General features: G+C 46.7%; 1 protein-coding gene across 13 annotated transcripts in view; it reads left to right on the forward strand.

The window, feature by feature from the left end:
* The first annotated feature begins 28 nt into the window (after window positions 1-28).
* LOC101064381 (calcium-activated potassium channel subunit alpha-1) overlaps window positions 29-22,956 on the forward strand; it is a 54,671-nt gene continuing 31,743 nt past the window's right edge. For 6 of the 13 annotated variants that reach the window (XM_029842826.1, XM_029842841.1, XM_029842837.1 and 3 more), the window contains exons 1-2: window positions 29-959; window positions 10,985-11,128. In XM_029842826.1, coding sequence (XP_029698686.1) covers window positions 726-959; window positions 10,985-11,128 — 378 coding nt within the window. In that variant the 5' untranslated portion in view covers window positions 29-725. The remainder of the gene's footprint in view (window positions 960-10,984; window positions 11,129-22,956) is intronic. The other 7 variants (XM_029842846.1, XM_029842868.1, XM_029842855.1 and 4 more) reach the window with 2 other exon arrangements.

Here is a 22,956-nt window from a genome sequence, read left to right on the forward strand (position 1 = left end):
CTGGACATTGGGGTGGACGCCTGCCGCCGATGGCTCCTCCCTCCACTACCTGTAAATCTGCGGTGCCATCTCCCAAACGAATGACGAGACGCGCGGCCGCAGAAAGCAGCTGTTCCTGTAAGTACTGGAAAACCAGACGCGTTGTGCTCTTCCAGCATCCTTTTCAGAAAGGTCGCTAACCGGCGCGCCTCTGACGCGCGGAGCGCATTCAACAGTGCGCGCCGCGCCGCGGAGTTGGAGTAAAGAGGCCGCGGAAAGCTGCGCTCTTCAACAAGGTGGAGCCGAGAGTGGAACCGTCGCACGGCGAGGAGCCGCACGCACGGCCCGGCTCCATCAGGGCGCCCTTCTCACGCCGTCGGGAGAGCCGCGCGCATCTGGAGAGTTGGTGAAAATTTGATATATTTACGCGCAGATCGATGGATGACGCGAATCGCCAGCCACGAACGCGCTTTGACTGATATGGCATCTTGAATTTGGAAAGATTTTTTTCCCCCTCCTCTCATCATTATTCCCTCTCGGGGTCTGTCTGCTGTCGAGTCAACTTTTACTCCCGGCTAAAGAAGCCCGATGAGACGGTAGAGGAGCGGCCGGCGGACGACTTAAACATGGCCGGGCCGCTGGGGCATCGGGGGGCGCTGGCCGGAGCTCCCCCAAGCGCCTGAATCCCAGTCGACTTGATTTCTTGTGGGTGGAGGCTGGCAGCCGTCCAGGATCCGAGAAAAAAAATGTCTAAAAATCGGGATAAATTCAACCCGGACCCCTCGGTCCACATTTCCAAGATGAACGTGATCATCCCGTTTTCCCCAGATGTGCCCTGTGACAGCAACGGCCAGCGGATGTGGTGGGCTTTCCTCGCCTCCTCCATGGTCACTTTTTTTGGGGGTCTCTTCATAATCCTCCTGTGGAGAACTCTGAAATATCTTTGGACCGTGTGCTGCCACTGTAATGCCAAAAAGAAGGTAAGGTGAAAGAAGAAGGTGAAACACCCCGTGAGTCAACACTGCGTGATAACGTGTTCGAGAGCTGTCTTCCTAATTAAAACCATCATTCTTGTCTCCTGAGCTGCAATAACTATAAATCTGTGTTCGAGACCCTTTTTTAATTTCAAAATGAACTGAAAAGTAGTTTTGATTAAAAAAAGAGGTTTTCTCGACCAACCTGCTGATATTTACACGTAAAACCTCCTTTTGGATCATCACTTCAAATTAAAAGTTCAATTATTTAAAGTTAAATTGTAATCAACGCAATTTAAAGGGCTCTAAATGGTCCCATACTGCAATGAAAAATGTTTACTTCGAATTAAATATTTCACCGTTTTTGTAGCAGTTTGTTGCATTCTTTGCGGCTGCTTTTGTGAGTGAGGATTAATTTGAAAGGGTTTCGAAAAAGCGAAATTCCTTTCTCAAATTAAAAAAAATTAGGATTATCGTTCGCCTAATGCCTTCTGGCGTCACTTCCTGGATACACTGACGGTCCCTCTCTGCCTGTTTCAGTCAGAAATAGATGACTGGGGGGGTCACAGGGGTCACATACTGTCATAATCGGACTCCCAGTGATCACCTGTGTTGCGTTTAAGTGCCGTTATGTTCAAGGCAGCACCCTGACATCATCTGAGCTTTGTGATTTGGGGTTTTTACATCCGTCCTGGATCCACTCCAGACTACCAGGTGCTTTAAAACAGGTTTCTTCTGTATTTTGACAGTCGGTTGAGCAGTGAACTCAGTGTTTACTCACTTTTGATGCCCAGGGCGGCTGTTTAGGTGACTGTGCTGCTGGAGCGTGAAGGAATGTTGCTTTAACAGGAGGGAGGAGAGTGTTTTATGTGTTGTTTGAGGATTTCTGCATCTGTGTGACTACACAGGAATGTGTGGCGACGTCCCTCAGTGCATTGACTGGCGAGCTCCGCCCACCTGTTGTGCCGCTCGGCGGGACTCGGCCAGAGACGCCTCATCCTTCCGCTTTCTGTCCTCCCCTCGCTGCCTTTTGCTCTGCTGGCATCGATTTCCCAACTCCTGGCGTCCCTTTTCACCCCTCCAGGAATCAGCCTCCCTCCAAAGTGTCAGAAATGCAGTGTCAGGCACGCACGCTCCCTGCCAAATGAATCAGTGTTTTTGTTGCTAAGCAACTAGGAAGCGCAGGATTTCATTATAAGAGTAAATCTCACTCAGTTTTGCAGTTGTCTTGGCTGTGAAAGGAAGCAGGTTGTGTTGGAAGAAGCCCCCCCCCCCAACCCCCTCCCCATCTGTACATGCCATTATCAGCCCAAAAACAGGGCATTGTTCCCTCGTGGGAGTTGGTCGTCAGTTTTGTGGTATCCAGGTTGTTGCCCCTGGAGACGGTCTTTAACTCTGCATCCCCACCCCCCCCACCGCGATGTGATCAATGAAACCGTTATCTGTCTGGAAGACTACAGCCATTACTCAAACTGACCCCCTCGTCAACCCACCGCATGGTTCCAGAGGGACTGGGACTGTCGACTGACGGCTCTTGACCATCGATGTTAGTGGCTTCTGAGTTCTCCGACGTTATCGATGAAACCGTTGTGTTTGTTTTCCTCTCATATACGACGGCTATTTCCTGTCTGTCTGAAGAAAGACAGACTGTGCCGCAGAAGTAACGAGGTGCTATCGAAGGGTAGAGGGCAAGAGGGAGAATCCACGGCATTTTCTAACGCGGATTTGACAGTAGCCACTTTGCTGTGACTTAAATGATGCTCCCTGTTAGCCTCACAGAGGGGCTAATGGGTTGGAAACGACTCTTTTGGCGCCGTTTTAAACTCCAACTTGACCTGTCAAAGCGGTTACAAAGACCACCTGCGACCAGCTAAAGAAGTCCGGGCTAAACCTTGTCTTTTCTTTCAACACTACGGTGAAGAGTATTAGCACGCTAATGCTAGCACATAGCAGAAAGCACCGCTGAAAACAATTGTTCTGGTTTGTTTAGTGCATTTAATACTAAAAAGTTTTTTCTATTATTATTATTTTGAAATGTGGTTCAGTGTGGAGCTGTGCAGCCATCGGGGTGACTGGCTCCTGGTGGTTTGACAGTTGCAAATGCTCAGAGCCTGGTCGGCTGTTCCATAAATGCATTTTAATTTGAATGCAGTCTATAAATGGATGCTGTTGACTGTGCACGGCACAGAGTGCTGCTTGCGTCTCCTGGCAGTGAGTCGGTGGCCTTCGAATCATCAGGGCTCTGTGTGTTTGTGTGTTGGGGGGAGGGGGCAAGGGAGAATGAAGGTGATAAGGTGATGAGTCGCTCTGATGGTGCTTTTAAGCGCCATCTGAAATACTGCAATTATGAGACAGCTGCTCACAACGCAACAGTGGCAATTAGAAGTCGGTATAGTTGTGTAGCACAACCGCACACGCACACGTGCATGTTGCGTTATTGTCATACGAATTCTGAAACTCCCGCTCAGGATCCATTATCTTCACCGAGGTGCACTTGAAATCCTCACGTTGTTTGAGGACCTGAAGGCAGCACGTTTTAATGCTGATGCTGATGTACCAAGTCTTGGTACGTTTCCGCCCTTGGGGCCCCTTTGCACCGATTGTTATCAGTGTTCCCTTTAATGTGTTTTAACTGACTCCTCATGCAGCTCGATGAACAATATCTGCTCTTCTTGCATAATTTGAACACCATCTGGGACGCAGCGCGTGTCAGCTGAACACAAATGAAAGATGGATAATTTTGGACAGTCGCAACGATGCGGTTCCTGTTCCTGGAAGAATGACGTGTCCTTTTTCTTTAATAAGAAGCACTCTTTTCATAACTGCCACCCTTTAGGTTCCATTCGTTCGAGTTTATCGGTTTTTTTCCGCACCTTCATTTTAATTTGGGATCATGTTCCTTAAAGGATGAGCCATCTTGCACGTGCAGCCTTTATGAAACGCACGTTTCGTCACGTCTGAGCTGAATTTAGCAGCTGCCAGGAGCCTTGCCATGTCACCTGTTTGATCTAAGGTTCTCGATTATTTACAGAGATATATTTTCCACCACAAAGTGTTTAAAACCAAGTAATTAATTGTGCTATTACATCTAGATGATTGTATTTTATAGCATCATGACCTTGGTGGACGTAACGTAGCCGCAACAGAAACAGGCTGGAACAACCTCAGCAACTAACTGGCCGGTGCCAGCGACGACTGACGGATGCTGCGACGGGTTTTGGCCATCATGAACCCAGTGTTAGCAGCTTCTGCTCTTCTGTGTTCCGACAAAATCGATGAAATGGGTTCTTTGTCTGCTTCTGATGTACGGTGGCTATTTCCTGCCCATCTCAAAGAAAGAGACTGTCCAGAGGGTGAGCTGGGGTCGATTCTCAGTCATTTTCCAAAGCAGATTTGACAGTAGCCAATTTATTGTGAAATAAATGGTTCCTTGTTAGCCTCCTACGGGCGGTCCAATGGCTATTTTGGGGCTATATTTAAAACATTTCACTAGCTTTTATTCAAAAACCTTTCCAGAATTCACGCAGCAAGATTTGGAATAACTTACCGTAATTTCTGGACTACAGAGCGTGCCTGATTAAAAGCCGCATAATCTAATTTTAGAAAGAAAATCAATTTTGTACTTATACAAGCCGCACCGGATTTTAAGCCGCAGGTATCCCACGTAGTAATATGAAAAATTAGATCGAAAACATTCAGTACCGGTCGATGTTTTTATTACCGTAAGATACGAGTCACTGACGAGTGACAGACAGGTAAGAAACAACTGGCACTCTTTTCACTTGTATGTTTATACAGAGACCTTAAATCCAATTTTCATCACGTCAGGATTTTTTAACTTTTCTTTTAATTTAATCCGCTTAGCAACATAAATATATTGTACCGGTAATTTTTTTTTTTTTCTAGTGTCTGTAATGCAGCTACCGTGAAATATAAGTTTGTATCAGCTACACACAAATTACGTTGTTTATGCTTTTTTACTCAAACAATGAACAATCTAAAACTCCCCGATGGCCCACCTCTAAAATCTTCTATTTTCATCGCGGTGGCGATTGCGTTTGCCTTCCGTCTGATTTGTAGAGCGGAAACACCGCGGCCGCCTGCTCTCTGTGTGTTGACCCAGTCTTCCAGAACGTTTTCAAGCTTGGGCCACCTGCGATGTTTACGTCTAAAAGCTTCTGTCATCTTTTTGCTTTGGATCAGTTCTTCAGGCGGACGTCTCCACCTTCTCACCATTTATTACCGTAATTTATGCCAAGATTATGCGCGACAGCTCGACTTCCTTCTTCAACCGCCAGAGTGATCGCTTTTAATTTAAAAGTCGCATCATATGCTTTTCTTCTAGTATTTTCCATGTTGATGAGGGTTAGTAAAAATGACTGATTTGCAATAGTTGTGATAGTGCGCCATGAAAAAAAACATAAATAAGCCGCACCGTAGAATAAGCTGCAGTGTTTAAAAAGTAGCGGAAATTACGGTAAATAAAATAGGCATTTTTAAAAATGATAATGAAAAGTATTAGGAAGCTAATATTAGCAGCTAGGTAAAAGCAAAACTAAGGAGACTGGCTCAGGGGTTGGATTTATTTTTAAAAGATTGTGTTTTTAAAATTCTTTATTCAGATGTTTGGTCACCAACCATATGCTCTTTGAGATTAATGTTCTCATGTCCCTGAAAATAGGTTAACGGTGGTGTTTGATGACCTTCGGCATCAGCAAGATTTAGGGATGGTGGTTAATCTTAAAATTGGAGACGGAGACTATTGATCAAGGTGACAAAGATGTGCCGCCTGAAAGAACCTAATGACTGAATGTTCTTTTCTGGAGTCTGCAACCATTAAAAATTTATCTCTTCTATTTTTGTAGAATGGAGAGGAAGTTAACTATCCCTTTAATGTGTAGATAACCTGAGCACACACCTTTCTGACGAAGCCTTTTCTGCTCCAATGAATTATTTCTTTAAATGTCAGAAACTGGCTCTCATCCTGCCGGTGACCTTAAGATGAAATCTCCAGGCTGACCCCATTGAACAAAAGTAATTGTCCCAAATCACAAATGATTAGTCTTTTAACTCTGCCTTGTGTTTCAGTGGGCAATCAGAGGACTTGAGGATAAGGGCATGGTGCCAATTAAGACTACTGGCTAGATTTAGCTTTAAACTACACAGCAAGTCTCACACAACACTGAATAGAACAACTAAAGGGCATTGAAACAAACATTAACACCAATGATGCAACTCAAAACTAACATCATAACATACGATAGGCAGAACATAGTCCAGAACACAGCCAAAATGTAATACTTTTCCATGAATTTCATTCAAATCCACTTAGACTTTTTTGAGTTAATTTGCTAGCAATCACTGGCTGCCGCATACCTTCCATTTGGAGAGGCAACGCGCGTCAAAATGTTGAACACTGAATCAAAATTACTAACACGACATCAAAACAGACCGAAACAAACTGACGTGTAGAACATCATCACGAATATCAACACAACAAACGCATCAATGTGATTAACACAATATCAAAGCAACTCACGCAACATCAAAATGACTTACACATCAAAGCAACTGGCAAACATCAAAACCGCATCAATATGATGAATGCAACATCAAAAGAAGTAACGCAACATCAATACTACAAATGCAACATCAAAGCAACTGACTCAACATCGCGACTAACACATCAATACAACTAATGCAACATCAAAAGAATTAACACAGCATCAATACTACAAACGCATCATCAAAGCAACTGACTCAACATTGCGACTAACACATCAATACAACTAATGCAACATCAAAAGAACTAACACAACATCAATACTACAAATGCAACATCAAAGCAACTGACTCAACATCGCGACTAACACATCAATACAACTAATGCAACATCAAAAGAACTAACACAGCATCAAAATGACTAACACAACATTAAAGCAATTGGCTCAATAGCAAACAACTAGCGCAGCGTCAATACTACTCATGCAACATCAAAAGAATGAAAGCAACATAAAAATAACTAACAAAGCATCAAAGCCACACGACTAATACAACATCAACAGCAACATAAATCAAACTGACACATTAACATGACTAATACAACAAAAGAAACCCATCAAAACAGCCAAAATGACACCAAACAAAACTATCCCAAGAATTCTGTATTTCTTTGCCTTTAAATCCATTTTTGATCATAAGTTGAAATGCATTTTTCTGAAACCGTTTGTATTAGGATGTGTTATTAAAGTCATGATTTGCAATGAAATCATTACTTTATCCCTTTCAGAAAAGTAAAATTTTGAGATAAAACATGTGTTTCTTGTTTTTTCACTTGTTTTCTTTCTAAAATTGAAGTAAATATACTAGCTGCTACTTTTGTGCTACTGATCCCTCTTTCAAAGAACCAGCAACCACTGTTCTGTTAGAAACAGCTGCCGATGAAGCTACATTTGTTGCAGATTCACATTCATTCAACAGGCTGCAAACAGCATGTTATTATTTCCCCTTTTAGCCTTAAGCTCTCAGTCTGATCCACTCACTCTGCTCTGTCTAAGGGGATTTAAAAGTGAGATTTAACGTTGATTCTCCAGAGCTTTGCTGTCAAGAATAATTTTTTTTCTTCATTTGTCTTAATACTGAAACAATGTAAAGATAAAAAAGACAGTTTTATTCTAGGCTGGATTCCTTTTAACAGTGTTGACAGGTGTTCTGAGAGGGGCACTATTCACAAACAACGCAAATTATATTAAATCAAATTATATCTAAACACAAGGTCCAATTTTGTTACACATTAAAAATAGGTCAAAAAGGCACTACATAGTGTGGCAGATTGTTTTTTAATTTTCTAAAAGAAATTTAAGTAAATACAGAATTGAAATGTCCAGCTGGAATTGTTAAAATGATTAACCCTTTGAAAAGGCCCTATTTGGTGAAAGTGTTTATCAGTTATTGAGTCTATTAGGACAGGAAGTGTGTATTGATACTCTTGGTTTCGGAGGGGCTAAGCAGCCAATGACACATGAGAATACTGTTAGCCTTGGGGGGGTCACATCAGTTTTCCCTATGTTTCATCTAAAACCAGCCCGCCTGTGAACAGCTGCTACCCAGGCACAACCAGGATGGCCGTCACTCCGGCATCCTAAAGATTAATGGCAACGCCGGAGAACGGCACATGTTGAATGGCTTTGACATGTCACAAGTTGTTTGAAGCCGATGCCGTGTCGTAGGGGGCACGATAGCTCCGTTCTGCACCTGGAGAATGTGGCAAATTGCGATGTGGGGCATTAACACCATAACAGAAAAGAGTGCCTGGCAGCACGCATGCTACACGTGTGAATGGAAACTCTATACACAGCTATTTTTCCTCCCCTCAGTGTAAAATGAATCAGTTAATCCCACATGCCTGGAAGAAAGACCGCCCCCCCCGGGGGAATGATGTGTGACACTGTGAAGGTGGAGGAGGAGGAGGAGTCACAGGGTGAGGAGACGGGGTCGCGTTAGCTTGCAGGCTAACCTCTGTATTCTGTCTCCATTTCCTGCTCTGTTAACTGTGCCAGTCCCTGCAGACGGAGAGACAGACGTATGAAGAGAGAGACAGGCAGGCAGACAGAGAGACAGACGTATGAAGAGGGAGACAGGCAGGCAGATGGAGAGACAGACATATGAAGAGAGAGACAGGCAGGCAGCCCACTCAGTGGAGCAGAAACACCAGGAGCTCGGTGGCTGCCATGGATACACTCCTGGAGCCTCTTTGCCGCTCTCTCTGTATGTTTACCGATCGCATGTGAGCGTGAACGTGCGTGGGCTCTCTTGCGGACTCCAGCCTGGTCACCACACACACACAGCCTTCCATATCTGTTTCTGAGGATAAAAAAACAGTACCTTAAACTGGAGTCTACTAGATTAGTATAGAACCATTGTCATTGTACAAATGCAGTCAGATATCGTTTGGAGCAGATCAACAGATCCACAGGGTAGCTAAGCGCAACTAACTTAAATATAGCGTCTGGATATACAACAATACATACAGAAACAAAATCTAATTAGATACACACAAAGTATAGACAGCAGCAAAGTACAACAGGGTAGTATTGACCAAGGTCCAATCATCGTACAACAAGTAGCAAAATGATACACCACGCGTGACGGTGACGATAGTGTTGTCCTCTATCGCTTCCAAGATGGCACCAGAGTAAAGAGCCTGTGGCCCGAATGCTGTTGGGCAGGGGTGGGCATCGAGGGCCGTATCCAAGCCAGACTTTCTGTCCTACAGGTAAACAGTTTCACCTGGGGTTCCATTTACCTTGGTGAAAGCATTTCCTGCCTGGTAGGATGCAAATCCTGGCTTGAATTCAACCGTCGAGGAATGGATTTGACCTCCTCTGATGGGCAAGTCCAATCCATGATGGCCAGGTTTTTTATCCTACCAGGGAGAAACCGCTTTCACCAAGGTAAATGGAACCCCAGGTGAAAGTATTTACCTGTAGGACAGAAAGTCTGGTTTGGATACGGCCCTCGAGGACTGGATTTGCCCACCCCTGCTTTTGGGCCTACAGTATTTTACTTGCTCTGCCTGTGCACCGTGCATGGCGTATCTCCTCTAGTGTAGGGAGCTGGATGACAATGATCCGCTGGGCAGTTTGATGATTCGATGGAGGGCTTTTTTGTCTTGCGTACAACTGGAGACCCAAGCTGCTGTGCAGTGTGTGATGAAGGAGTCGATGGCGTGCCTGGAGAAGTTGATGAGCAGGTTTTGCAGCAGGGAAGCTTTCTTGAGATTTGAAGGAAGTGGAACCTCTGGGTGCCCTTTTTGTGTACTGCAGATGTCTGGTCACTTCTGTCACCCTGTCAGAATTCCAAGATTACCTCCTTTGTCTGGCATTCCAGGAGCCCCACCATGGCATTCCAGGAGCCCCGCCTCCTCCCTAGAGACTTTCAGGTTATGAGATCAGACCTATCTCAGTGGCATCATCTGCAAAACTTAAAGTGCATAGAAATGCACTTGTGTAGGAAAAGGGAGTAGAGGAAGGAGCTGAGCACACAGGCAAGGTTGGCGGACCAGGGTTTGTCCATGCACACACTCTGGGACCTCGGGAAGTCCAAGATGTGAAAAGTTGGGAGCTGAGCCCAAGGTAGTTCAGCCTTATAACCAGCTAGAAGGAAGGGGGGGGGGGGGGGGGGGGGGGGGGGGTAATTGTTGAGGATGAGGAGCATCCTCTTTTGAGATGACCTGTTTATCTTAGTATGCAAATTGGATTTGATGTGGTCCAGCGCTCAAAGCATTGCATTGCTGTAGGCATGACGCCACTGGACGATGCAGGACGGCAGGTGGGGCTGTGGAGATGTTGAGACTGCACTCAGTTGGGCTGTGCAGTGTTTCAGAACCCCCCCCTAAAAAAATGCTGTCCGGGTGCCTTGTTTCTGAGGACTCGCCTCACTCATATTCACACCTGATGCGCTCATAAATCGACTGGATCAGGTGTTACCATGCTTTTATCACCATTACCCAAGGAGGTGGCATCTGTCTGTCTGGTTGTTGGGCAACTCAAAAATCTGAAAGGCTTTTAATGGAATATTCAGGTAACGGGTCAAGAAACAGATGACGTTTTGGTGATGTTCCGGGTGGACTTTGACCTTTGATCATCCAAAGATCAAAGCTTCCTGTCCGTCCGTCCGTCCGTCTGTCTGTTTGTCCCTCTTTGGGGGAGGTGTGCACTCCCCAGTTGCTTTTTCTCTTGTTAATTATCTTGTAACTGTCACTGGAACAGCTCTGTCTTGCACTTTCGTCTGTCTTGAAGTCAAATATATTTTAGTTAGAGCAGCCACATTATCATATTAAATACACTTCTGTCCATTTGGGAGTCCATCTAAATAGTGTTTTTGGATTTAAAACATGATGCAATCTTATCTAAAGCGGTCTAAGGCACTCTACTCCTAACGTTTAAAGCCATATAACATAACAACAACAACTGGGACTACAAATATAAGAGCTGTAACGGTATTATCCACTGTCCTTTTCTCTAAATCAGGAGGTCCATCGTGTCACCACCGGCGATGGCATCAAGCGCACCGACAAGGACGACACGACGGCCAGTGAGGTGGGATGGATGACCTCGGTCAAAGACTGGGCCGGAGTCATGATATCGGCTCAGACGCTGACGGGGCGGGTCCTGGTGAGTCCAGACAGGCGTCACCTTTAGCTCCATCTGTGAGTGACACGTCGGGCAGCTGTAGATGAAACCTGACAGCTGATCACAGACGCAGAAACGTGCAAGGCGCTCAGGTTGAACTGCATTATCTCGTCTGTTAGTGAAAAATGTTTATTATTTAGGATAGACCAGAGGATGAGATCCTTTCTGTCTGACAGGAGGAGAGACTGAGATCACATGGCCCTTCATGGGAGAAACAGACCCAGACAGGAGGGATTTGTAGAGTTTATCTGTAGCATTAGGTCAGCCGAGGAGATGCCGTCATGGAGAAGCTGCTCAGTCTGGAGAATTCACTGAACATCTTTGTGTGTAAAGAGGAGTACCCCCCTCCCCCCCAAACTGTATATAGAGGACATTAGCTGGATTAGCTACTCAGGTAGACGGCTACTTCTGTTTTAGAATCATTGTACTTTATCATCTCAGAACATTCAATCAATACATACCTCAGTCATGGTTATTTTACTGTTATTAGATATCTTCAGATGTAATCCAGCGTTTAAAGGTGACTCTAGTTTGAGACATTTTAAAAAATATATTAAATTGTAATACGAGAGATCTGAGGCCAAAACCTCCAATTAAAAGTTTTGATTATCTACTGAACATCACCAATGGTTGGTAAATTTTTCTTTTCGAATGTTTTTTTTTTTTGCTTAAAACAACTGTGCATATCAGAGAGCAGCAGTTGATCTTATACCATAAATCTTAATTATTGACACTGTGAAACCACGATTGTTGTCAGCTTTTAGCAAAACAGACAAAAATGAAACATCATGAGAGGAGACGCCAAGCGGCTTTGTCTGCACCCATTATCACAAGTTTAATGGCTGATCGGCATATTTTCCATAGCATCAACCATTAAAAGAGATTACTGCACATTGTTGGGCTTCCTTTTCCTCCCTCCCTGCTGGATTCATGCTGAATCTCTCCTGCGTATCTTTCTGACCTGAGCACAGACGACGTGACGGCTAATGTCATCAACTTGGTATTGCTAACGCTAACGCAGACGTAAATGTCAGCTTGGCACCTATCAGAGTATCATTGAACGGCCAACCCTCCCATCATCCCACCCTGTGTGTGTGTGTGTGTGTGTGTGTGTGCGTGCGTGTGCACTCGCCCTGTCTCAGTGCTGACTGTACACACAAGTGTTCAGCCCGTGTTCGTCTGCAACCATGGCAACTGCAGCTTACCTCAACAGGGCAGATGTGTTTTTGTATGTCAGCCTGTTTGGGTGGTGGCGTGGGGGCATTAAAGCCTCTTTCTAGGCCATCTGAAAGGAGGAAAAGCTATCAAATGGATTGTGTGTTTCATAATGTATTCCCTGCGTTCATTTTCATTCATTAGTAAATGCCCGTCGAGCATTGAATTGATGTGTTGCAAAACTTTCTGGTCTCCAGGGAGGCGCGGACAGCCTGCTTCCTAATTTAATTTACCGTCAAACCGAAGTTGTGGACTTCATATATGGATCCAGGCTGCGGCTCGTAATGAGGAGAGCTGCAACATTTGACAGCTTGGACGGCACTTTTCTTAAGACCTTTACGTCCGTACGGTTTATTTAGGGAGCAGATCTTCTAATTTCACATCAGCCACATGCAGCAGCGCGCAGATTGGGGACACAGGAGCGTCCCATCTGTCAGTACATGCATTATTATATCTGCCCCCCCACCCCCACAGTTGCATTCTACAGGGCCATCCGTCCAGTTCATCATAAATGGCATCATGCTAATGTTGACTGTCAAAACAAACAGAGCTGCTTCGGGTGGCTGCAGCTTGTAGCTGCGCCGAGAAACACTGCGAGCCTCCTGTAGTGCCGCGTGTCCACTTCCTGTCGAGGACGGTCTGTCCCTCCAATGATGTCCCCCCCCGCTGAGAGACCCTTAGCCCTTCCGTGCTTTGCTTCTCAGTTTGATACAAATGTGAATCTTTGATCTTTGGGGGATTCATTTTAAATGTAAATGCTTTATTTTCTTTACATGTGTGATGATTGAGTAAATATTCACTCTTTTGGGCTGATTGAAACAAACCAACTGTAGACTGTAAACGCTCGTGTGTCCTTTGCGGTATTCCTCACTCGCCAGCGTCGTTTATCACCCTGGAAAGATCTCAGTGCGTTGAGAAGCGTCCGGTGGTCTCTCGTCTCCCGTCAACACCGGTGGACAAATGAAAAGTGATGCGTGGGGAGGGTCAGCAGGCGGGGGAAGTCCTATTAGGTGTCAAGGGGACGGAGCCATTTTCTGAGGTGACCGCTGCCAGGGAAAACTGATGGGAAGTAAATAATCGGTGGGTCAGGCGGACATTTTCATCAGCCGGGGGATGACGTGGCGTCCTCCCCCACGGGCCGAGCCGTCGGACCGCAACACAGAAAAGCTTTTTGCCTGATGAGGGAAAGCAGTAAACACTTGTGTGGGCGCTGGTAGCTGTGCTGTAACCGCAGAAATGCCCATAAAGTGATGGAAGCACTTATCCTCGACATGACTGAGAACGCTGCTGCCCGTGCCCTTTCCCTCGCGCTCCCAGTCCGCTCCTGGCTGCAGCTGGGACGCCAGATGGAGCAGATTCTAGGGACGTGTCGAGGAGGGGGCCTTGTGCCACCTGTGGACTCTGGCGCCAGGAGGATGGCGGAGTGAACAACGTGGTGGCGTCGCTGGGCTCGCCGCCTGCCTCTGAGCTCGTCGCTATTTTTGGGGCGGCGGCAGCTGCCAGGCCCCCATCTTTCTTGGGCTTCCTAGAAGGAAACGCCACGTGCAACTGTTGTTGTCTTACTTCTGTCCCCAGCCACGTGTCTCCAGATATGTTACCGACCTTCCTGAGACGTGAGAAGTATTGGTTGGAATATTCTAATTTGTACATATCAAGGTTACCCTTATGGTACCCACTCTAAGGCTAACATGCTAACACCTCAAGCTAAGACGGTGTTCCTGGAAAAGCTGCTGAACCTGAAATTGAAATTTGTGGCGTGCGAAGGCAGCACCATGGAAACCGGCTCTTCCAGCGTCATGTTTGAGTTTCCGATGACGGCATCGCGGCTCATATCGGGAGCGTCCTTGAAGCGGGTCGCGGTTCTGCAGGGAACACGTTGAAAGCGCGTCAGCGTGCCCAAAGCAGATTGTATCAGACAGGAAGCACAAATTGTGTAGAACACGACTTTTTCAAAAAAAACAACCCTAACTTGACTGTTAATTGTTTCAGCCCCAGCAAGAACCATTTCGGGTCACTTTCTTCGGTCTATTCATGAGGTAACGTTCTAAAGAGAACTTGTAAACATCCTCGAGTTTCCAGATTTCATTAGCGGTCATTAGCGACACAATGACCCGCCCGCCTCTCTGCATTCCCAACTCATCACGGACTCATCTCCCGTTTCCTGTGGCAGGAAAAGCCGCCGTCTCTGCAGCCGCTGCTTCCAACCGGACCCTCCTCCATTTTATTCTGCTATTTCTGCCGAGCCACACGTCATGTTGGCAGAGGGGTTTGCAGGAGGTTCACTGACATAATGCGAATCTCTGGTTCCCGCCGTCGGTGCTGGCGTCAACTCCTCCTCTCTGAATCCTGGAGAGGCGAGTCATTACGACTGTGACAGGGAGGCACATTTATATTTACTTTTATATCGGCGTCTGTAATCTGTCAGCTTCCTCCTCTTGAATGCGACCTGTTCATATTCAGGCTGGCAGAGGAGGCGCCTCCATCCCCCCATCCTAAGCTCTTTATGCTCCACTGTGAGAGAGGCTGGATTGTGTCCAGGATGCCTTAAATCGTGGCTTAGCCGCCGCGCTACATTAGCTGTAAACTGCAGCAGGAGAAAGAGCTCCATCTTTAAAGCCTCTTCTCTTTTCAGAAAGGTGAAAGACCCGATGCTCCTGCTAAGGACCCAGTCGTTTTACAGCCTGCACGAGAATGCACGCTCTATAGGGTTGGCCGTGTCAAACAGGGGATTGGGTTTCAGGCCCGGCGTAGTTACAGTGCAGCCTATACAGCATGAAGCACACACTGCTAAGGGTTTAAGGAGGGATCTGGTTTCTAAGGGCTTTAAGCTTGATTATCTTTTAATTATTTGTCCAATATGTCCATTGACTCCAAATGTCTCTGGGCTTATTCATCTGTGTTGGATGGATGTTTTTCTTCAGTCGAGATGGAAAAAAGTTGCTCCTCAGGGGCTCCAGAGTTGTTCTCCTGCTGCATCGTCTCTTTTGTTACTATCTTTGTGGCTTTTTTTTTTTTTTACCCTGCCGGGGTTCGGAGCTCCGTGTGGGTGATGCTAGGATACGGAGCGAAACAGGAAGCGGGAGCAGCCGCCGAGACCCCGCGGACCCGTTCAAACTCTCAGGAGCATGACGCTCATTATCCACCATTGTGGCTCCTACTAGGAGAGGACTCGTGATCAGGGTCCCTCCATGGGTTCGCCCACAAAAACACCCAAATAGCAGCAGATCCTTTGGTTTTTTTTCCCACATTTGTGATGGAAAAGGATTTGCAAATGATGAACCAACTTGTGCTCATAAGTAAAACTTCCACCAGTGCCATCACCTAACTTTCCCAATCTCCTAATATTATCATTACATCCAACATTGGCTGAAGGAACATCTCCAGATGTGTTATCTTTTGGTTTATTCCCAAGATGTTTGTTCTTTTTTTCCATACTGTCTAATCCCTCGTGCAGCGTTGCTCCCTCCTGCCGACGTCAGCGAAGGCGTCTTTTAACTGGCTGCTGTTGCTCCCTCATCAACTGGACGACGCAATCGTAGCAGCAGCTCCAGGCGACAGTTGCGGAGCTTTGAGGAAACTTCTATTCAGTTTTAAGTTGATCCCAGTTCCTTCAGTGGTTTTAACTCTATAAACCACATTTGGATGGCATCAGCCTTAACAAAGTTGGTTTTCAATAAATGTGATGAAAATGTTGATCAAAGATCAAAGATCAGGAAACCATCAGCGATAGAATTCTGCTTTTATCTGGTCCCGGGTGGAAGCTTAAGCCTGGGGAAGTTTGGGAACCTCTAAAGTGCGTGGATGTGCAATCTTCTCAGAACAGATGGGGGGGGGGCATTTTCTGTGATGGAACTCTCCTGAATCATCATTCGGACCCTTTGACATCCACATTTGCATTCTGTCTCCTGTTTGTCGTCATCTATAACAGAAATCCACGTTGCTTTTGGCCGTACCAAAACTCTGTGCTCCTCAACCCCTTTTAACTGGATTTCCTCACAAGGTCGTGTCAATATTTAGCATTTGAAAATTACAAAGTGAACAATTTACTTTTACCTGCATTTTGTTTATTCAGTAACTAAGGATCCTCTGTAGAATGCGGCTCACTAAAGCTAATGTCACGTTACCTCTGAAATCAAATCAAATTTTAGTCCAAAGTTTTATAGCGATCACGTACGATGGTTGGTCGTACGTGACACGGGCAGACGCCATTAATCTGCCATTAATTGAATTTAGCAGCCCTCTGAAACAAGCAGTGCAGTGTTGTGCCTCCATGTTGGAGCTCCCGCCTGCAGGGTTAGAAATTGCAGAGTTATTACTGAATAGCCGGTCCGTCCCTTTGGAGCTGCGGTAATACGAGTTCTGATAATCAGGCGGAAGCAGCTGCGTGGAGCTCCTCTCAAAGCCTGGAAGACAAAAGAATAATCTGCTTTTATTGACGGGGTGAGGGGGGAAATCCCCTTAAAGCCGCCGTTTTCGCTCCCGAGTGAGTGCAAGCATCACAGGCATCACACTGACGCTGCCTGTCAGCGACATCCTGGGCCTGGATGGTTGGTTTTCCAGGACGTCCCGGCACGCAGCATATGTGGTTAAGGTGTGTTAAATGGTGGGCAGGGTTAGAGGGGAGGGTTGTCCGTCATGCATAAATGGATTCATTAAAAACCACTTTAGCGTCCCAGCATCTCTCGCTGGGGTCAGCGGCGTCGGGTCAATAAAGCTTTTCGGCCAGCAAATTTAATTACTTCTGTGGGCATCTGAAACACCAAATCCGAGTGTTTTATTAGAGAGGAGAACCACCTGACCCGAGCCAGGTGCCGAGGCAGCTGACCAATCACCAGTGGCCTGGAGCATCCCGGATAGAAATGACCCTAAACCCAATATGATACGTAGAAATGATAGTACGTCGCAAAATAAAGATTCCAGCTGCCGGAACTGATGTGTGTATTAGATCTGCACAGTCAGCAGTTCTGTAGTTTGATCTTATGACCTTATGTCCTTATTGGGGCGCTCCCAACCTCCAGGAGGGTCATCGATCCAACAACCCTCGAGCATCCCCTCAGTCACCAGATAAAGAAAAAGCAACACACATGAACATAACACACACAGTGAGCTACCCCCCAACACACACACACACACACGTGTCTGGGGATTATATAATATTTATCACCCTTTGATTGCTGTTGTCAGTGACTACATGGCCGTTGTGGGATCCGATTGTTTTCCTGTGTCACCATGAGTAACTTTACACCTTCTACCAAGCTGAGAGTGAGCTTTAAGCTGGATGCACATGTTCATCCAAATACAGCAGCGTGAATGAAGCTTCCTACTCAGAGAGCTCCCACGCGGCGCTCTCCTGGGTCTTCTCCAGAAACAAACATTGATAGATTGAAGAGAAACAAGTGATATTAGCACAGCTTGGTAGCATGGTAGCATACTAGCATCAATATAAAGTGAGTAAGCATATTATACCCACGCACAAACCATTTATTTTGTGGTAAGTGAAGCTGTTTATTCTTGTTTATGGAGCATCCTCTGTTCTCTGCCATGTTTCAGGAGCTCCAGCCAGTGTCTCATTAGCATTCACATTGCATTTTTGGCTGTCATGCTGAGATGTGGCGGTCCAAGCTGTGGGATGCAGATTTGTGTCTCTAATTTTTGAACGGTGGACTTTACAATTGAGGTGTTTCCAAAGTCAGAAAAGTGCAACAGAAAAGGAAACACTTCTCAAAAATTGTCATTTCGACTAGCATAAGCAACAGTTGCTAATTTGCCTTTGTTTCATAGTTATGTCAGTTGTTATTGGTTATATGTCAGAGAATTTGGGGTTCTTTAGGATGTATTTCATTATTCAGGACTGCTGCTGTTTGGTGTCTTGTTTTAAACAAACCCCCTATTTCACCCATTTTCAGCGCAAGCTAAGCTAGCCACTGTAGTTTTACTCTGTTAGCTCTGCACATCCACCATCATTTTTTTATAATCAGAATTTATTTGTCTAATTTTCATGCAGAACTAAATGAATTCTGATAATATTGAACAACCATGAGATGGACGGTTGACCTGAATCTATTCCAAAGATAAGACAGTCTTGAAGAACAGCCTGTACTTGGATGAGTCACCCGGTCAGGAGCCTCCAACTATCAGAAGGTCACGAGTTCAGCCATCTCCCATCTGCCTCACTCTCCAGTCAACAATATTGAAACAATAACAACATCTCTGTAATCTAACCTAGCTCCAAATGTCCCCTTGCATATCTTTTCGGCACCTCCAACCCGCAACGACACCGTAAAGGTCTCAAATGTTCACCTGCGCTCCGTTTCCATCTGGCCTGCGGTCTGTCACTTTTATTGCTGCTGTCGTAAAGATGCTAATTTGCTGTTATCGCCCTGTGAAAAATATGAAACGTGCGGCGGAGCCGTAAACAAGACCTCGTTAGGCGCGGACAGTCGTCACGACTGAGGCGTCTCTGGCGATTTAAGACCCTGTCACACACTTCCAGCAGCTGTAAACGTGAAAACGCACAAACGTCAAAGCAAAACATGTCATTTAATCACTCTGCCCTCTGTCTAATGGGTGTTAATGAATTCCCATTTTTCTCCTGAATGATTTATTAGCAGTAAATAAATGTGAGAATTATTACATTTATATATTATAAAGGCAGAGTTGGTTAAAAATCAAGAGGCCACCTGAGATCGCCCATATTACCCTTGCATCATCGCGGTTAGCCGAGTGGGAGCGCCAATCTCTGGCATCCTGCCGATGACAGCTTTGATCGTACGGTCACTAAAGCTTTTAGGAGAATACGGAACAAACTGACCTCTGTTGTTTTTAGACCCGGGAGCAGCTGAGAGTCCCGGACCGCTGAGTTGGTCAGGCATGTTTAGTCGAACCCTTGTTAAGCCCGGTTAGTTATCCAAAGGGCTGCTGTGGAGTCATTTCATCCATTTTGTCTTTAATCAGCGTTTTCTTTTGTACTTCTCTTGTTGTTGTTATTGTTGGCAGCTGATTGAGTCGCTGCAGGAAGAGTGGAGGAGTTCTGTGATTTACTGAGCAGGAGCGCCGCTGCCAAACCCTGCTGGCTGGGAAAAAGCTCTGAGTCCATTCTTTAAAAAGAAACCAGGACTGCATTAAAAAGGATTGTTTTATGTGCTTTTGACCTTAAAAACAGGCCTCTCGCTTTACTTTTATGTATACATGTCCAGCAACACTTTAATTTTCTGTTTAATTATATAAACTACAACGGAAACATTATATGATGATTCAATAATATTGTTACATTTTGCCACCAGCGTGATTAAAAATACCCAGAACTTTTCATTCAACTGATCGTTACTGCTGAAAAACAGTAAAAATATAACTGGCAGCACTTATTTTTGATATCAAACAGGCATTAATGGCAGGATGTCTAGAATCCAGCATCATTAAAATAGAAACAGGTGTCATCTGCATAGAGATGAATCCTAATTTTCTGATAGAGGTTTATCGTGATCATAATATCAGCTTTACAGGACAGAACAGGAAGAAAACACCACCAGGAAGAGGATCGTATATCAAAGTATATAAACTAAAGTCAACACTGTGTATAGTGGTGATGGTGTGCTGCTGACCTCAACTCGGGATGTTGTGGATCGGTGGAAGGAATACTTCGAGGACCTCCTCAATCCCACCAACACGCCTTCCAGTGAGGAAGTAGGGCCTGGGGACCTGGAGATGGGCTCTCGTATCTCCGGGGCTGAAGTTGCCGAGGTAGTTAAAAAACTCCTCGGTGGCAAGGCCCCGGGGGTGGATGAGATCCGCCCAGAGTCCCTTAAGGCTCTGGATGTTGTAGGGCTGTCGTGGTTGACTCGACTCTGCAACATCGCGTGGACATCGGGGGCAGTGCCGCTGGATTGGCAGACCGGGGTGGTAGTCCCTCTTTTTAAGAAGGGGGACCGGAGGGTGTGTTCCAACTATAGGGGGATCACACTCCTCAGCCTCCCTGGTAAGGTCTATTCAGGGGTACTGGAGAGGAGGGTCCGCCGGATAGTCGAACCTCGGATTCAGGAGGAGCAATGTGGTTTTCGTCCTGGGCGTGGAACAGTGGACCAGCTCTACACCCTCCGTAGGGTCTTCGAGGGTGCATGGGAGTTTGCCCAACCAGTCCACATGTGTTTTGTGGACTTGGAGAAGGCATTCGACCGTGTCCCTCGGGGGGTCCTGTGGGGGGTCCTCCGAGAGTATGGGGTGTCGGGCCCGCTGATACGGGCTGTCCGCTCCCTGTACGATCGGTGCCAGAGTTTGGTCCGAATTGCTGGCAGTAAGTCGAACTCGTTTCCGGTGAGGGTTGGCCTCCGCCAGGGCTGCCCTTTGTCACCGATTCTGTTCATAATTTTTATGGACAGAATTTCTAGGTGCAGTCATGGTGTTGAGGGATCTGCTTTTTGCGGATGATGTGGTCCTGTTGGCTTCATCGGCCCGTGACCTCCAACTATCACTGGATCGGTTCGCCGCCGCATGTGAAGCGGCTGGGATGAGAATCAGCACCTCCAAATCCGAGGCCATGGTTCTCGACCGGAAAAAGGTGGAGTGCCTTCTCCGGGTAAAGGAGGAGATCCTGCCCCAAGTGGAGGAGTTTAAGTACCTCGGGGTCTTGTTCACGAGTGAGGGAAGAATGGAGCGGGAGATCGACAGGCGGATCGGTGCGGCGTCCACAGTAATGCGGACTCTGCACCGGTCCGTTGTGGTGAAGAGAGAGCTGAGCCGAAAGGCGAAGCTCTCGATTTACCGGTCGATCTTCGTTCCTACCCTCACCTATGGTCATGAGCTTTGGGTAATGACCGAAAGAACAAGATCACGGGTACAAGCGGCTGAAATGAGCTTCCTCCGTAGGGTGGCTGGGCTCTCCCTTAGAGATAGGGTGAGAAGCTCTGCCATCCGGGAGGAGCTCGGAGTAGAGTCGCTGCTCCTCCGCGTTGAGAGGAGCCAGATGGGGTGGCTTGGGCATCTAGTCAGGATGCCCCCTGGACGCCTCCCTGGTGAGGTGTTCAGGGCATGTCCCTCAGGCAGGAGACCCCCGGGGAGACCCAGGACACGTTGGAGAGACTATGTCTCTCGGCTGGCCTGGGAACGCCTGGGGATCCCTCCGGATGAGCTGGAGGAGGTAGCTGGGGAGAGGGAAGTCTGGGCTTCTCTCCTTAGGCTGCTGCCCCCGCGACCCGACCCGGATAAGCGGTAGAGAATGGATGGATGGATGGATGGATGGATGGATGGATGGATATAAACTAAAGTACTTTACTTGACTGTATATCATTAAAATCCGTCAACTCTCAGTAGTTTAATGGCAACATTGAAATCGGACGAGCTATCAGCATTCACTTTCTATCAGTATTCACTTTATTTGATAACAGACACGTTCACTCTCCCTATTTAGACCAAACAAAGACTCTGAGTGTCATTTATTAAATCTGAATCCTTAATATCTGGGCTAAATAAACCTCCATGACTTATATGATCCGGCCCCCAGTTGGTGTCTGCTCCTCCATATTTGTATGTTTATCAGCTTTAAGCAGCACATCCCCTCACACATCCCTATATGTGGAGCCCCCCCCCCCCATTTCTATACTAAAAACACACATAGGAGAGTGATAGTATAATGTGGGTGGGGCCAGCTTGGCAGATGCCTTATAGACCCAGATGTGAGCACTGCCACCATTCGTGGCAGCTAAATGTGGCAGCTTGTACCTCCTGCTGCCAGCGTTGGGCATATTTTGGGTTGCTACCAGTGTCTAAACTGGGATGGTCAGATAAAGAGATTTCCTCCCTCTCAGGAAGGCTGAGGGTCAGATTAAAAATGCATCTGGGGGAGGGGCGGGGGATTTTGTCTTTGGGGAGCCATTTTCGCAGGCTGACGATACAATTTCCCATCATGGAAATGAATTAGGCTGAGCTCATTCATTATGGATGCCCGTCGGTCCCCATCGGGTCATTTGTATTTGACAGGAGCCGGGACGGGTCGAGCTAATGGGACGCTGCGTCTGAGGACGCTAAAGAGAGGACCCATCCAAGCCTCTCTGTCTGCGTCACTGTTGGGGAAGTAAAACCTGTCTTTCCGTGGCAACGTTCCTGCCATTCTGCCGGAGCGTCTGATCCCTCCCGACGCAACTGCCACTGTGCTTGCTTCCTGTGTAACTCTTTGTGTCTCCAGCTAATCCCGGCTCGCGGCGGTGGCGGCGACAGTTGTTGTCACCCAGCGGCTCTTGCTTTGTTCCCCAACACCCGTCCATCTCAGCTTACGCCCTTCAACCTGCAGCCCTTCTGTCTGATGTGGTCTCGGCCTTCCGCAGGTTTCGGTTTTCAGGCGGCTGCCGAGGCCATGAGCCGCCGCCGCAGTAGCATGTTTGTCTGTGAAAGCTGAAGCCCCAGTGTGTCATCTCGCCCACTCTGACGCTGCCAATTTACACGATGAGGCGACTCGTGTGTTTATTTACTCTTGTATGTACAGTAGCTGATGAGTGTCGGTGTCAGCGCCGCTCCCCCACACCGACGCTTACGTTTGTATCCTCGCAGCATTTTGGTCTGCTAGTTAATTAGCAGCAAACATGCTAAACACCTGTAAACTCACC

This window comes from Takifugu rubripes, chromosome 1 (assembly GCF_901000725.2).
Source record: "Takifugu rubripes chromosome 1, fTakRub1.2, whole genome shotgun sequence".
NCBI lineage: Eukaryota > Metazoa > Chordata > Actinopteri > Tetraodontiformes > Tetraodontidae > Takifugu > Takifugu rubripes.